Below are 15,697 nucleotides of genomic sequence, written 5' to 3' on the forward strand. Positions count from 1 at the left end.
TGGAAGTGCTGTATGTTATAGAATTGTGGATTGCATTTTGCCATGCGAATAATAAATAGAATAAGTGTGAAAAAAGTATTTTTTAATCAGTTAGAGAGCAAAGTTCATTTTTATCAATTATTTAGCAGTAATTTTTGGTGGAATAAATGAGCTTGACTATTTGCAATTACATTTAGAAGATTTAGCTATCTTTGATGTTTAACATATTTAATTTGTTGGAATTTTAAAAAGTTTTCTAAATAGTAATTATGAATTATGATAACCTCTTGTGATCTATTGGATGCTTGGTTATTCCATGTAACATTTTGATTTAGCAATTGTGTATCCACTTGACAAGACTTTTGATTGTATTTTTTTGTTGATTGTCACTAGTGATTCATTATTTACTCTGGAAATATCAAGTGAAGTATGTTACCTACAGACTTCATTATCCCAATTGAAAATCTTGTGTCTTCATCATTTAAATGAGGTATATATGTAACGGACCAGTGCTAATGTGTGAAATTAATCAGTCCTCTTATGAAGATGTTGATTGCTTATATCTTTTAAGTTCTCCTTTCAATTTGACATGCTGTGACCAATGGCTTTATTTTCACCTATTCTTTTCTGTCTTTACAGGTCGAGAAGCCTGTCACTGGTGGGCTCTCCCACAGTACACGCGATCAGTGGGAAATAGATAGATCTTCATTGAAGTTTGTGCGTAAATTAGGCCATGGTCAATTTGGAGAAGTATGGGAAGGGCTCTGGAACAATACCACTCCAGTGGCCATCAAGACTCTTAAACCAGGTAATGTCACATTTTAACTGTTCATCTACTGAAATATTATTTCCTCTTTTTCATTTTTTTAGAACAACATCATTTCCAATATTCAATATCTTTTAATATAATAATTAGAGATGGGTCGAATAGCAGATTTCTCGAATTCGAATATCGAATTCGAATATTAAATCATTGCTCGAATATTCGAATACCTCGAATTTCGAATACCTCGAATACTAAATGATGAATGCTGGTATGTTTGACTCGGTTGCCTATGAAGCAGGAAACAAGATTTTGGGGAGTAATTTTGATTTCCTTTAAATGATTCGAACAGGAATTTAGCTTATTAATGAATATTTTAATTTTATGGAAACAATTGGGCATATAATTAATTCAACTAACATCGCTTTACCCTCACTCCTGCTGCCAAGTGCTGACAATCTGAGGCATTTTGCAAAATACAAGCTCTTTTCCACCGGATTTTCTTCAATTATTTTGTTAGTTTTTTTTGTTAGTTATTATTATTAGTCCATCTTTGGGAGTTCTCACGAGATAAGAAGATGAATTGGAATTGCTATCAGGGAGAAACCAAATATTCTGAGAAAATATCCCTTTGTCTGGGACTGTAACAATAAAGATTTATAGCACCACTCATAAATTGTAACTTGATATATGTTTTCGGAAAAAAATACGGCATCAACTCCCGAGAAGCTCTGCTGCTCATATCGAGTTTCGCCAGAATGCTAAGTCTCTGTCGTATTTTGACATTTATTTCTTTGCGTAAAATGCTTAAATAAACTCAGAAATACTTCGTGTTTGGTCTTATTCTTTTTGAAATTACGTGCACATTACTAATGTTTCAATTCAATAAAGGTGTAACATCAATTGACGAAAGTCATTCTTAGACACCTTTTGTGCTAATAGATGACTCATGCAGCGGTTGACCTCCACAGAAATGGGGAACTTCCAAGCTGGTAGGAAAAAAGGTCAGTGGGGGAGAAAAGGGAGGGCCCGAAAGACGTTTCTATTGTTCTCGTGTAACTTGGTATTTTTTCGAAGCTAAGGTCTTCATAATATGATCCCTGCGCGAGCTGTGACCTTTTTTTATTTCGAAGAAGAGGAAAGCCTCAGAGGGGGGGCTAGTGCTGAATGGAGAGGGATACCGGATCTTGGGAAATGCGCTAATGTAAGTATCCCACGTTACTCACACAGCTGTTGACCTCCAGAAATGGGGAACTTCGAAGCAGGTAGCCAGAAAAAGGTCAGTGGGTGAGAAAAGGGGGGAGGGCGTGAAACACGTTTTTATTGTTCTCGTAACTTGATATTTTTTTCGAAGCAGGGGTCTTCGTAATGCGATCCCTGCGCGATCTGGGGCCTTTTGTTTGATTTCGGAGAAGAGGAAAGCGTCAGAGTGGGTGAGGCAAGTGCTGAATGGAGGGGGATAGCGGATCGTGGGAAATGCCCTTAGGTTGCTATCCCACGGCACTGAAGTTCTCCTGGTGGGGGGAATCGGGGATTTTCGGATTTTTTCACCCGACCATTTCGGTTCCCCTCGTCGAACTCTTTTCTCCGCTAAAATCCACGAATTTGATGTAATTCGTCAACTTGCGTAAAACGGCGCAGCGAGCACTAAACGACTAGAGTTCTCTTCATTTTTCCGAGTCAACTACCAACGACGTGCGTGCGACAGTGTATGACGCGAAATTCAAAGTATTCGAGGTATTCGAGGCGGTACTTTTCGCATAACTATTCGAAACCTCGAATATCGAATACTTTCTAATATTCGAGGTATTCGAGTATTCGCGGATACTATTCGCACATCTCTAATAATAATAGCCAAGAAAATTCTTAAAGTGACTTAATTTGGAATAAAATATAGCTATGGTGTAAGTTGAGTTTCGATGACTGTCATAACTCCAATTAAAACTACTAACTTTAATTTTAAAACATTATACCAATCATAGTTATGAATCATTTAGCCAGGATGAGACTTTCCTATCGTGATAATTATGTCATTATCAGTCTTGACATGTCCATTTGTGTAAACATAGTAAAAAGAACGTACCAATTCCAGTATTCTCAACATTCAATCTTGCTGCCGTATTTATTGAACTTGGTTGTAATTTTTTTAACTATCTCAAGTAGGTAAAACTTTTGCAATAAAAACTTGTATATTTTTGTAGGAACTATGGATCCAAAGGACTTCTTAGCCGAGGCACAAATAATGAAAAAGTTAAGGCATAATAAGCTCATTCAGTTGTATGCAGTGTGTACTATGGAGGAGCCCATTTATATCATCACTGAGCTCATGAAGAATGGAAGTCTTCTTGAATTCTTGCAAGGTGAGTAATATTTGTTTCCAAAGAATATGTTCAATTATATAATAATCAATGACAGTTTTATTCACCAGATTAGTGAAGCTTTTCTTTGACTCCTCTGTATCTCTTGGTTTTGTATGTGCATTTTATTTTCAACTTCATATTTATATATTTTTCTGCACTTTGGAATTATCTAGGTAAAGGAAGAACTTTGAAGCTGACTCAACTGATTGATATGGCTGCACAGATAGCAGCTGGAATGGCATATCTAGAATCACAGAATTACATACACAGAGATTTGGCAGCAAGAAATGTTTTGGTGGGAGATGCCAATGTTGTGAAAATTGCTGATTTTGGTCTCGCAAGGCTTATTAAGGTATGTTTTAACTGCACCAATTGTTGAAGTATTTAGTCATGTAATATTAGGCAACATTTTCATGGGAATTTTGTCTTGCACTTTGCTGATGCCTCAAATTTTTATTTGGCTCATATGTTCTTTCAGGACTTCTCATTATTGATGTTCATAGTTACTTGATCAAGTCTATTGTAATTAGTATTTCATTTAAATGTAATTCCTGTGCATAAAATTAGTTTTATTTTAATTTTAGTTTTATTTCAACTTAATATGGCTCATTCCGAGTAACATCTTTGCAATCATAACCATTTACTGTAAATCCTTTTATCTAAAATAGTAAAAAAACACCTTATTCATTGGCCTTCCCTCTGTTTTCAAACTCCACACCCGGTAGCCTTCACTTCCTTCAACATACCCCAGAAAAACATGTTCTTCCACTCTTGGATTCAACTTTCCTTCCTTAATTTGGATCCAAGCCTGGCAAGCAAAAACTCATCCTTGCAAAATCTTCCTTTGAAAGACTTCTTTTTCTTTGTGGGTATTTTGAAATAGATTGCGACTGATGAATACGTGTTCCTTATAAAAGCTTCAGTACTTAAAGCCTCAGCCCAAAAATGGTGCAGAACACCATATTTAGTTTACATACACTGGACAGTGTGGTGCTGGTAACCTTCTAGAAGCCCCACACTTACCCAAATGACTCTGAAGATCATTCTCTACATACTCACCTCCATTATCACTCTGAAGGAATTTTATTTCTTTTCCTGAAATGTTTGGGCCTCTCTCAAATAATTAATAAATGCCACAAGTGCATCACTCTATATTTTTAGCATGTTAACTGTAATGTAATTAGAAAACTCGTCAATAAATGTTTGGCATATTACAGCCCTCCTTTTTAAGTGGGTAATTTTGCTAAGAATATCAGAATTTAACACCTCCAAAAAATGACTAGCTCTTGTTAAACCAACTGTTGGAAAACTTCATTTACCATTCAATGTGTGTATATTAGATGGCTCATATGTGTATACATACACATTATTCATTCTTTTTCAATTCAATCATTTTCATTCAATTCTTTTGTCAATCCGAGGATAGAGATTCTCAAAATTGCCTCAATTTGAAAGTTTCTCAATCTCTTGTGCCATGTTGCATAAAGTGTTTAGCTCAGAAGCTAGAATTATTTTCTCTAACTTCATCCCTCTGAATGCAAGTTTCCTTTTCTTGTACAACATACATCCCCCTCCCAAATATAGCTTTAATTGAGTAACATTTCACCATGGTTCCTCATCACAGGTTAGGAACCGTTTTTTATGACTATATCAAGAGCCTTCTTCTCAATGTCTCCCCAACAAATGAAATTCAACGCTACCCAGGTACAAAGAAAACCTGTGATAAATTGATTTTTCAGCCACTATGTTCATTTTTCAGAAATAACTCAACCTCCCATTATCCTTCAACACTAAGAGATCTACCATCATTAACATTTGCAAAGCTACGATACTAAGGCTCAAAATTACGCAATTTACAACATGGGGTGATGTGGCTTGATGCATCAGAATTTGGATACCTTGTATTAGATTCAAACGTCATCCTACCCTTACTTATGCATAAATATATACACTCCTCTACTACATTCTTGCTCTTATGACTGCATCACGATTTTCTCTACGATCTTCACTCCTCTGCTACCAAAAACATTTAGCATACTGCAGTATTTTGCTCTGTGACCTGGTTTCCCATATGCATAGCACAAATATGATCTTTCAAGTCCTGAATCTGCTTCTCTCTGCTTGCTTTCCCGAAATTTCGCTGGAATCTTCTTGGGGCTTCTTACTACCAGCACCTTTGTGTGGGATGCCTCCAACTCTTCTTTCTCATGAAACTCTCCTTCCATCTTCTCCTTCAGGTGCAATTTTGCCTAAACCTTTCTTCCTCTCTCCAATTTTTATAATAATCTACCAAAACTCTTTAGTGTTAGCTCCAGCGATTAAAATACAACCATTTGACCAATCAAGCTCAAGCACTCCTGAGTTGTTGATTATTTTGTGGAAATTAGCTATTTTTGACATGTACACGCTCATGGTTGTATCCTTGTCTTTCCTCATGTTAATCATTTCTTTTAGCAATATCAGTGCGTAAAGTACCCCAATTTTGCAATGTGTGCCTTGCAAGTATTCCCAAATATTTCTTGTCAAGTCTAAATATCCCACATCATCTAAGCAGAAATCAGAAATTGTCTGAATAAGGAAAGATCTGGTCTTTTCACTTACTGCTTTTTGAGTCTCCTGAGAGTTCATCTACACATTCCACCTAAGAGCTCACTGCTTCCCAAGACTTGAGGGTTTCGAGGGCAGCTCGTAGATAGATGATCCTTTTTTAACTATGGCAACCAAGTTGCCAGAGGAGAGCAAACAAAATTCCGTAACAAAAAACATAGCAGTATTGGTTAGCGGTATTCATAAATATACAATAAGTAGTACAATATAACAAACAGTTCGTGTGACAAAGTTTGGGTAGCATGAATATAACTACATACTCAATTTTTACTGCCCTTAAATCTTGTGCACTGATGTATGTAATGTAAATCTGATGTATGTCACCACGTGGATATGTGCAAAAAAAAAACCGGCATAGAATCAGGGTCATATGGTAAAGGAGTGGAAAATACTGAGAAATAGTATGAGGTAATATATGTAGGTAAGGACAAAAGTCAATGAGGGTTGTTATGGATGAGGTAATTGATTGCATTTTGTTGGTGGAAGTAGATCAATGTCTCTCTAATTTTGTGTCATTCAGGCTTGCAGTAGTGTAGGAGTGCTCTCCTGAGAAAAAGAATTCACTGGAGACGTTGGCACTTGCATAGATTTTCCAAAGAACTACAGTAAAATAGGGTGGAGAGGAGAGAGTGCAATAATCACTTGGAACTTTCTTTTAGCCCTTTAATGCTGGAATTTTTTCCCCCTCCGATTTTTTTCATCTTTTCAGGAGTTGATTGTTGTTGAATTTAAAACTTATATCCCAAATATTATAGAAATATGAGCAGTGGCTATGGGAACAGAAATTACTTGTGTCCATATGCTTACGCTAGGCAGATACCATAGCAATAGTTCCCTTGCTTGCCTACATTCAATTCTTCATATAATCACTTAATTCATCTAGCTCCCTGGATAAAGGCTTTGAAATGCACGAAAGATATTTATTTAGAAGAGAATTTGAATGTATAATAGATTATTGCTTAAGTTGGTATGTATCCATGTCAGTGAGAATGGTTACTAAGAGATACCCTGGGGTCATTTCAGGCAACAACCAGTTGGAATCTTTTCCACTTAGCTTCTGTTATATATCGTTGAATTTATGCTGAATTGTAATTGGTGCCATTTTTTTGATTGTTTATTGATTTTTACACTCTTATTTTTTAGTGTATGTGCACATGCACTTGTCTACATAACCTAATTTCCTATTAGTGCACTAGGTTTGAGGCCACATCATATTTAAGTGGTAATTAATTTTTTTATATCAATATGAACAGGAGGATGAATATGAAGCAAGAGTAGGGGCACGTTTTCCAATCAAGTGGACTGCACCAGAAGCTGCCAATTACAGCAAATTCTCTATCAAGTCTGATGTATGGTCATTTGGGATCTTACTTACTGAACTTGTCACATATGGAAGAATTCCATATCCTGGTAAGTTTCTGTTTACATAATGGGAACAACTCCTCCCCAAGAAAGACATGTATTTCCTCCTTAATGACTGATGACATGAATATCATGTAATTTCCACTGTATTTTCACAATCATGTAAGCCTTGAACTAGAGTTATTACATATCAATTGCTTTTTGTAAAATATATGTATAAAAAGGAGTTCTAATCAAATAATCAGTCTGGGATCCCCTGGGATTTTTTTTTCATTTCTGTCAGTTTTGTCTTCCAAGAAAGGCGAGTCTTTGACTTTTAACTTCACAATGCAGGTTAACCCAAAAGTTTTTAATTATTCACATGACTCATGGTGTTTATCTATCCTAATGCCAGTTGAAATGTGTCTTTTAAAGCTAGCTGCTCATTCTGTTGAACTCCTTGAATTTGTTACTTCTTAACATTTTGTTAATTATTTATAATTGATTGATCATGCATGTTGGTATCTTTTATTATTTCAACATTTCTACAATTTCCTCGTTATATATCTTTTCAGGCATGACCAATGCTGAGGTGCTGCACCAAGTTGAGCATGGCTATAGGATGCCATGTCCTCCTGGCTGTCCATCAGCTCTCTATGATATCATGTTAGAATGTTGGCACAAAGATCCAATGAAGAGGCCTACATTTGAAACCCTTCAATGGAAGCTAGAAGATTTCTTCACCATGGAAGGATCTGAATACAAAGAGGCATCAGCATACTGATCATCCCTCCTCCTCCACCACCAGCACCATGATCATCATCACTCTGCCACATATTCCTCCAACTATGCGACCTCATCTCTCTACCCACGACGGTCTGGGAACAGCCATCAGCAGAATGCCTCTGTAATGTACTCAATGGAACAGCAGGCTGGATCTTCATCTGGATCTTATGCCAGGCGCACAGCATCCCTAGCACGAGGGTGTGCAGGATTAGCACAGGTACCCCTTCAGAGGCCTCGATCTGCCACGCTCATGCGTTGCCCCTGCCCAAGAAGGCACATGCCCCTGTTTGCAGTTCAAGGCACATGGAGAGCTTCCAAGTGAAAGGTGTCAGCCTGATAATCACCCAAGATCTTAGATTCCATCCTTATGTCATTTTTTTAAGTCTCAAGAGTATTTCATTATTCATCATCTAAATTCAAATTTGGGTAATTGCTATGCTGGTAGTGATTCATAACTATGGAAGAACAGCTGTAATCATGTTAATGGGTGCCATTTTTTGAATCGCAGAAGGGGATGTGTTTCCCTTTATTGCCACTATTTTTGGATGTATTGGAATTTTTTTAAAGTCCATTTTGAAAGATTTAACCAAGATGGATTTTTAATTTGAGAAAACACTATTATTTGTATATTTGAAAAGTAAATTTGTCTTGGGGAAAAATTGGTGAAAGTTGTAAGTTGGCAGTGGTAATTTTATTAGCATTTCTCAATTATTAACTTCTGTTGTGTTCATATGAAATGTGTTAAATATTTTTGTGCTGAATTTCGTTTTAGTTATTTATAATATATTTGGAACTATCTTTGAGGACCGTATTATGTACTTCAGTGGATCTCCGGACAGATTCATAATTTTGATTTTTAAGTAGTGCCTAGGAATTATCCCCTAATTCAAGCTGCATTTTGCTGTTTTGCTACAGTTTCACATTTTAAGTGAGCATGTTGTTATAAAGAACCAGTGGCATTTGAGATGGAAAAGACCGTCTTTGAGAGTATTAGTGAGTGATATGAGGACAAATAAGTTTGTGGTCATTCCCCTACTGAAGTAGGGTTGAGGTGGTAGAGGAGGATTTAGAAGGATATTGATTGTTAGGAAAGTTTGATGAAAAGAAGTGTTGAGCCAAGTGGAGGAGGAAATGGACCTAGTTATGTTTTAGTAGTCAAGGAAGGTTATTGCGTAAAGTTGGATGTTATGTCCTATGTGGGGTAAGGTTAACATAATAGTTTGCCTTAAATGCCTCCTCTGTGGTGCTGGAGGTTGGATGAGGTGGAGGAGGCTTTTGGTCTGATGGGAATTCCACTTGTAATTAAAACATTTTGTACCTTACAGAAAATGTTGATGAGTATACAATGGGTGCATCTGCCATTTCCAATGCCCCATATTACTTATGTATTTACATGTTTAAAGTGGTATTCTCATTTCCATGCCTTTTACTCATGTCCCTCTTTATTTTTTATAAATACTTTGTCATTAAATGTACATAGAAGAACTGTAAAATAATTAGGGTCTGGTGGGGGAGATGCTTGCATTGCATGCTAGTATTAAATGGGAATAGTTTTTCATGCTCAGAGTAAGCAGGATTCCCAATGGCTTCAGCCGAATTTTATTTTGTTAATCAATAAGCTCCACTAGTTGATGGTTAAATTTTTGCTCATTTGTTACTACAAACAATTGCTACTTCTTAATTTTTATAATTGAATATCAAAAATATGAATCAGCATTATATGGTATTGAAAATGCTCAATTACGGGCTATTCATTTTTTTATTATAATTAATCACTTTCATGAGTTGACTTAATGATTCACAATCAATTAGGGATGTATTCTCTGCATTACGATTCTTAAAACAAATTATTATCAATTTTACCACTTAAAGTGTGTAAGATGGATCATTTTGATGGCAGTGAAATGTTTTAAATTCAGTTTATTACAAAAAATCATTGGGTTTAATGGAAAAATGATTTTTTTTCAAACCCCACCTGCTCAACAGGTTTTTTAATTACAGTCATCCACTTCAATTGAATGTAATTTAAGTCTCTTAAGAAACTAAATTCATTATAGCTACATTTGTTATGTGCATATTGAATTAATACCGAAGTAACATACTTGAAAAATGCCTTTGCATTTGTCACACTTTTTGTAAAACGAGCTTATTTTGTAATGATTGGAATCCTTGCTGTAACTTTATGCATCACCATTTGAATAATCATTGTCATACTTTTCTTAATATTGTGTTCAAAATGTGTGAAAGCCTTGGCTCTCTTTCTATCTGTGACCCTATCTAAATCCACTGATTACTGCGCTGCAGTATTAAGATTTTGTTTTATACTCCAGTTATTATGTTCATGTACAGTGGATAGTAATTATTCATTGAAGTTCCTTGTCTGAAGAGGATTTCTTGGAGGTAGTGAAGTAATCATGTTTATCATTTTTTTTAAGGAGTTAGACTTCAATAGGCCCACCCAAATTATTATTCCCAGTCTAATTTATGAAAACTTTCTCATGAATGGAATTTTTCCATTTTTTTGAGGAAGCTCATACACATGTACACTTACTTTTGCTAAGGTTAGTAGTGAATAACTATAATCCTGATCTGTAAATTATTCACATCCTTTAGTCACTGATTCAATGTGAATCCTTTTGTTCATAGTGAATGGTGTGAATAAAGTTGCATTAATAATATTGTTTTTTATGGAAAAATGTCCATCTCATACCCAATGTATATAGTGTGATGTACATGCATTTCCTTTTGATAATGAAGGTGAAGGGAACACTGAAAGTGAAGTGTGCAAATTTTTCATCACAATTTTTTTATAACCTCATTTATACCCTCTATAAATGCAATAGAGACTTTTCCACGGGTGCATGTGTTTATGCATATTTGTACATGGTTTAATTGTTTATCCATGGAATGTCATGACTTTCTGTATTTGTGAATGAATTTTGATACTATATGCATTATGATATGCTGCACAGATGTATATATACACATTTTAGTTACACATTTCATGTCCTCTATTTAAATTTCAAAGAATGCAATTTTTTAAGCTTACATTTCCTCTGTTATCTTCTGAATTCCTTTAATTTGTCTTTTATTGTGAACATTACCCTGAGAATGTGTATTGGTCAATTAGTTTGCCGTTTTAAAATATACATACTATGAATACTTGATTGATTCTTTTATTTAGTACTATTTATACTGGTATAGTCTTCCTTTTTAAATCCTATTGGTGTAAAGTGGAGCTTTGGTCATTTGTCCTAAATGAGGCAAAAGACAAAATGGGTAATCGAAAGAAAAATCCATTCACGATCACTATTTTACCAATTTTTACTTTGGTTTGTACACCCTGCTTTCTCTACATCTTTTGCTCACATTCCATTTAACACGTTGCGTACCAGGGTAAGCTAATGTTTAGAATATAACTTTGCCCAATCAAACGTTATGATGCATCAATTCATTATGAATAATGAAGAACAACTGAAAACAATCTAATGAATACGTGTTGTACGCTTTGAAATTGTTTAGGTTGACGCGCCTAAATGACGGGAATCTTCGTCATCCGTCCGGAACGTTCGGGAAAAAAATGACGAGAATTCTCGCCATCCGTACGCAACGTGTTGAAGGCTAGCTGTTTTGAAGTGTGAAAAGGTTGAAGAGTTCGGGTACGATAGTTAGACAGCAAATGAATGATCAAGGAAATATGGATCAATATGGAAAACTGTGGCTTTACACAAATACATACTTACAGCTGCCAGTGAACCAATCATATTGACTTACTATTTTAATGCTTAAAATATACGTTCTTACTGTGTAGACTGTAATTACATGAGTCAGCCTCCATGGCTGCTGGGTCAAATCCTCTCCTACTAATCCTGGGATCAAGAGTTTGTCCCCTGTGTAAGTGGATTTTTCACCACTCAGAACATGCATACGTGTATAATTGTGCAGGTTCAGTTCCTGGGAAACCTAAACACAGGCTACGCCTTCTAGGATAACTGGGGCTAAAATTGGCCTGGGACAGAATGTTTAAATTATTGAATTAAATTAATATGGTTACAAATACAGGAATTACAATGGTGAGCCGTGAGGTCATCCCTCGATACAATGAAAATCAAAAAATGTAAGAAGGTGAGACTGACTTCTTCAGTGTCATATCTACGTAATATGCAATATTTTATCAAACAAATATCGTAGAACTACATTATTAAAGGGACAGTTTCCTACCTTATAAACCATCATTTAGTGGCAAAACCACATACTACGCCCATTCCTGCCTATCACCTCAACTTAATCGGTGAACATTATCGCTGAAGCTACATAGAGCATTTGTTGGTGATCCATGGTCAATTTTTGGTACAGTGCCGCTATATCTCTGCCCACGCCTATGACTCCTGGGTGAAGGTTATGTAAGTAAGGCCAGTCACCCCTTTGCGTGCTGAATCGGCCCTGCTTGTTTTGCCTATACAAAAGCCTGCCTTGGTGAAATTTTCCATTCTGTGAGGATTTGTTGAATGAGAGACCTATGGCTATATTCCAGGAATTTATTCTGCATTCATGGTATTTGATATTTCATAAATTATTATCATCTCTTGAGATCTAATACAAAAATACTTACCCAGACATTCTCTTGGGTATGATGAAAGAAATCTCTAGTTTACTATTGAATGAGCTTCATCCAATTCCTTTCTACATATTTTAGCAGAAGGTGGGGTAAGTTGTGAATTTACCATCTTTTATTCTATTCAATTTATATCTCTCACTCCTTTCCCTTGGACTACAACCTTGTCTCAGTGGAAAGGCTTGCGTGTTCCAAGGACCCTTAGAGCTGCACTGGTGGGAGTAATTCTCATTTACTCCCAGTAAAGGGGTGCCTTTATTGGTTAAAAGGAGGTTGAGGTTAGATGAAAGGTAGTCTATGTGATGGTGTCATGGCCGGACTTCTTAATGTTTTTCATTTTGGTTTTGCCATTGGCAAAATCAGAAAGAGACTGGTTGCTTTGCTACCACTACTTTCACAGATAGAATACCTTAATTAAATAGGTAATCTTACTCAATACATTTACCTAATGAACTCATATTGGTCTGAAAAGAGAAAGGGACAGTGTTGGTTGTTAGCCAGCATAAATTTTACATATCTATTTGTTCACTAGGATTATTCAAATTGCCTCCCTCCTATGTAACAGAAAGGTATATCTGCAAGAAAATTCCTACCACGATAAATGGTCGAGTATATATGTATCAGCTTTTTGGGGAATATGTATCTAGTTTCTGACAGCAAATATACAACTACAGCTAGTATATTTGATTGACAAAAATCCATTATTGTGCTTATACGGAGCATAAATTTTACAATACTATGTACTTACTGCAGAAGAGCAAAAATCATGAAGCAGCATATGGTCTTTCTAACTCATTCCATGATAAACTGATGTTAGTCTTTTTCTAATGGAGCAGTACGAGTCATACCAAAAACAGACATAATTTGCATGTAACTTTTATTTATAGTATGAGAATTAAGATTATTTTAAACTACTCCATTCAAAAATCTTTTAAAGTAAAACTATAATGAGATCTCTTGATGACCCAGACCAAGGTCGTGCATGATATATAGAGCTACTGAATGGTGGAGCTAGTTTTTTGAATGACAGCGGAAGAAAATATGTATGTCAGTGATGATGATAGCATTTCTGAAGATGTAAAATAAAAACAAGAGCAGTGTAGAATGATGATTCCAACAATCCAGCTAATGGAGTCGCCATGACACAAAAATTATTCTTCAACCATGGGTGCTTGTATTTTGTGAGACATCGAAGCCGCAGGGAAGGAAAACACATGTGTTAAAGACAAATATGCTTACAATTTTGTGATCATTCTTGGAGGAAGTCCCTCCTTATTCCGAAGAAAAGCTCTGGTGGCACTGAGGTGCAATTAGAGTGGGCACACAATGGAAAAAGCACGATGTCACCACGAGGTTCAATTGCATGAAGAAAATTGGTGACTTGCTGCCCACAGCCAAAGATATAATCCACAATGACCTTCATGAAGGTGTGTACAAGGTGCCTTGCTCTTACGGGAAAACATATATTGGTGAGACTTGTCATTCACTGAAAGTACGAATACAAGAGCACTGAAGGGCCATGAAGAATAGGCAATTCCAGCTGTCGGCCATATTAGAGCATGCCTGGACACCGGGACATGACATTAAATTTGACGAAGCCAGGATAATAGTAAAAGAAGGCCACAGACTTATCCGAGAAGCAATTGAAATAGCCCGGACGGACACTTTTAATAAGGACGATGGCTACCACTTGGATGCCAATTGGAGGAGACTACTCAAAAGGACCAATGAGAGAGCAGCAGCCACAACTGGCGGGAATGAGCCCCTATATAAGGAGGACAAAAATCGTGGACCAGCATCTTCAACCTGAAGACGCTAGCACCAGTGCTAGCGAAACTGTTGTCATCAACAAACAACCAGACTCTTTCCCACTAGTTCTGCATTTTGTCACATCATCATCATCAGTCAACAATCCTAAGATTGATTTGATGCAGCTCTCCCTTCCTCTCTCCCATCCGCTAACCTTTTCAAAGCAACATACTTCTTTTCTTTTACATCCTTTATAACCTGCCCTATGTAACTGATCCGGGGCTGTCCCTTGCCCTTCTTCCATTCCACTTGTCCTTCAATGATTGTCTTCATCAGGCCATCATGCCTCAAAATGTTGCCAACTATGTCTTCTGCTTAAGGTTTTTAGGAGGCTTCCTCTTTTCTCCCACTCATATTAGCACTTCCTCGTTACTCACACGGTCAATCCATTTTATCTTCATCATTCTTCGGTAGCACCACATTTCGAATGCTTCCACTCTTGACTTCTCTGCTGCTGTCAACGTCCAAGTCTCGCTTCCATTGAGAAACATATTCCATGTCGTAGCATCCGATGAATTGTTTCCTTACTTCTATGCTTGTATTCTCAGCTGCAAGAAGATTCTTCTTTTTATAGAAAGCTCTCTTTGCCTGTGCTATTCTAATGACTTTTTCTTTCTTCCTTTGTCCATTGTTGGTAATTTGGCTTCCCAGGTAAGAGAACTCTTTCACCTCCTCAAGTTTAATTTAATAATTTTTTCTTCATGGATATTGACACCCAAAGCTTTCTCTTTGATTTCCTCATTTTTTCACAAATCTTTTATTGCAGCATCAAATTCTGATCTAAAGATGCTTGCTCCCATGTCATCCTTTTCTACTTCACTTTCCCCTTCGATAATTTTTGAGCTATGCTTGCTTCAGTCTTATAACTCCTCCAGGTATTCCCTCCATCTCTCGCCTTTATCTTCGTTTTCAATAAAAAAATTTCCATACTTGTCTCTTATAGTATTACATCTTCTGTTTCGTACCTTGAACTGATTCCTCACTATTCTGTAGGCTGCTTCCACTTTCCCTTGAGTGAGGTTATTTTGCACGTCCTCGCATATGTTCCTCATCCATGCTTCTCTGGTTTTCCTCGCTTTGCGGCAAATCTCATTCTTTACTCTCTAGTAGTAATAAGCTTGTCCTTCCTCAGTATTAGTATACTTTCTCCTTTCTTCAATGAGGTCTAGGACTTCATCTGGATGCATAGCATCTGTGATAAAGGAAGATATGCTAGCAGACTAATTCAAAAGACAGGATGGGGAATGGCAAACTTTCTTTGGCTCACGTCACACTCAACCCTATTTTATTGGTCAAATAGAAAAATCAAAAAGGAGTTCTCTTCTTCAAATCATTTCAAGAGGACTCAAACCCATACCTCTCTTCAACCAATCCCACTTTCCTCTAAGTACGGAAGACATAAGGAGGACTAGGAATCTCCCTCTCAGTGACAGAACT

General features: G+C 36.6%; 1 protein-coding gene across 2 annotated transcripts in view; it reads left to right on the plus strand.

The window, feature by feature from the left end:
* LOC124158018 (tyrosine-protein kinase Src42A) overlaps positions 1 to 11,003 on the plus strand; it is a 75,780-nt gene extending 64,777 nt beyond the window's left edge. For both annotated transcript variants that reach the window (XM_046533171.1, XM_046533166.1), the window contains exons 4-8: positions 619 to 787; positions 2,944 to 3,102; positions 3,276 to 3,454; positions 6,963 to 7,119; positions 7,626 to 11,003. In XM_046533171.1, the coding sequence (XP_046389127.1) occupies positions 619 to 787; positions 2,944 to 3,102; positions 3,276 to 3,454; positions 6,963 to 7,119; positions 7,626 to 7,834 (873 nt within the window). In that variant the 3' untranslated portion in view covers positions 7,835 to 11,003. The remainder of the gene's footprint in view (positions 1 to 618; positions 788 to 2,943; positions 3,103 to 3,275; positions 3,455 to 6,962; positions 7,120 to 7,625) is intronic.
* Positions 11,004 to 15,697: the final 4,694 nt, after the last annotated feature.

This window comes from Ischnura elegans, chromosome 1 (genome assembly GCF_921293095.1).
Source record: "Ischnura elegans chromosome 1, ioIscEleg1.1, whole genome shotgun sequence".
In the NCBI taxonomy this organism is placed as follows: domain Eukaryota; kingdom Metazoa; phylum Arthropoda; class Insecta; order Odonata; family Coenagrionidae; genus Ischnura; species Ischnura elegans.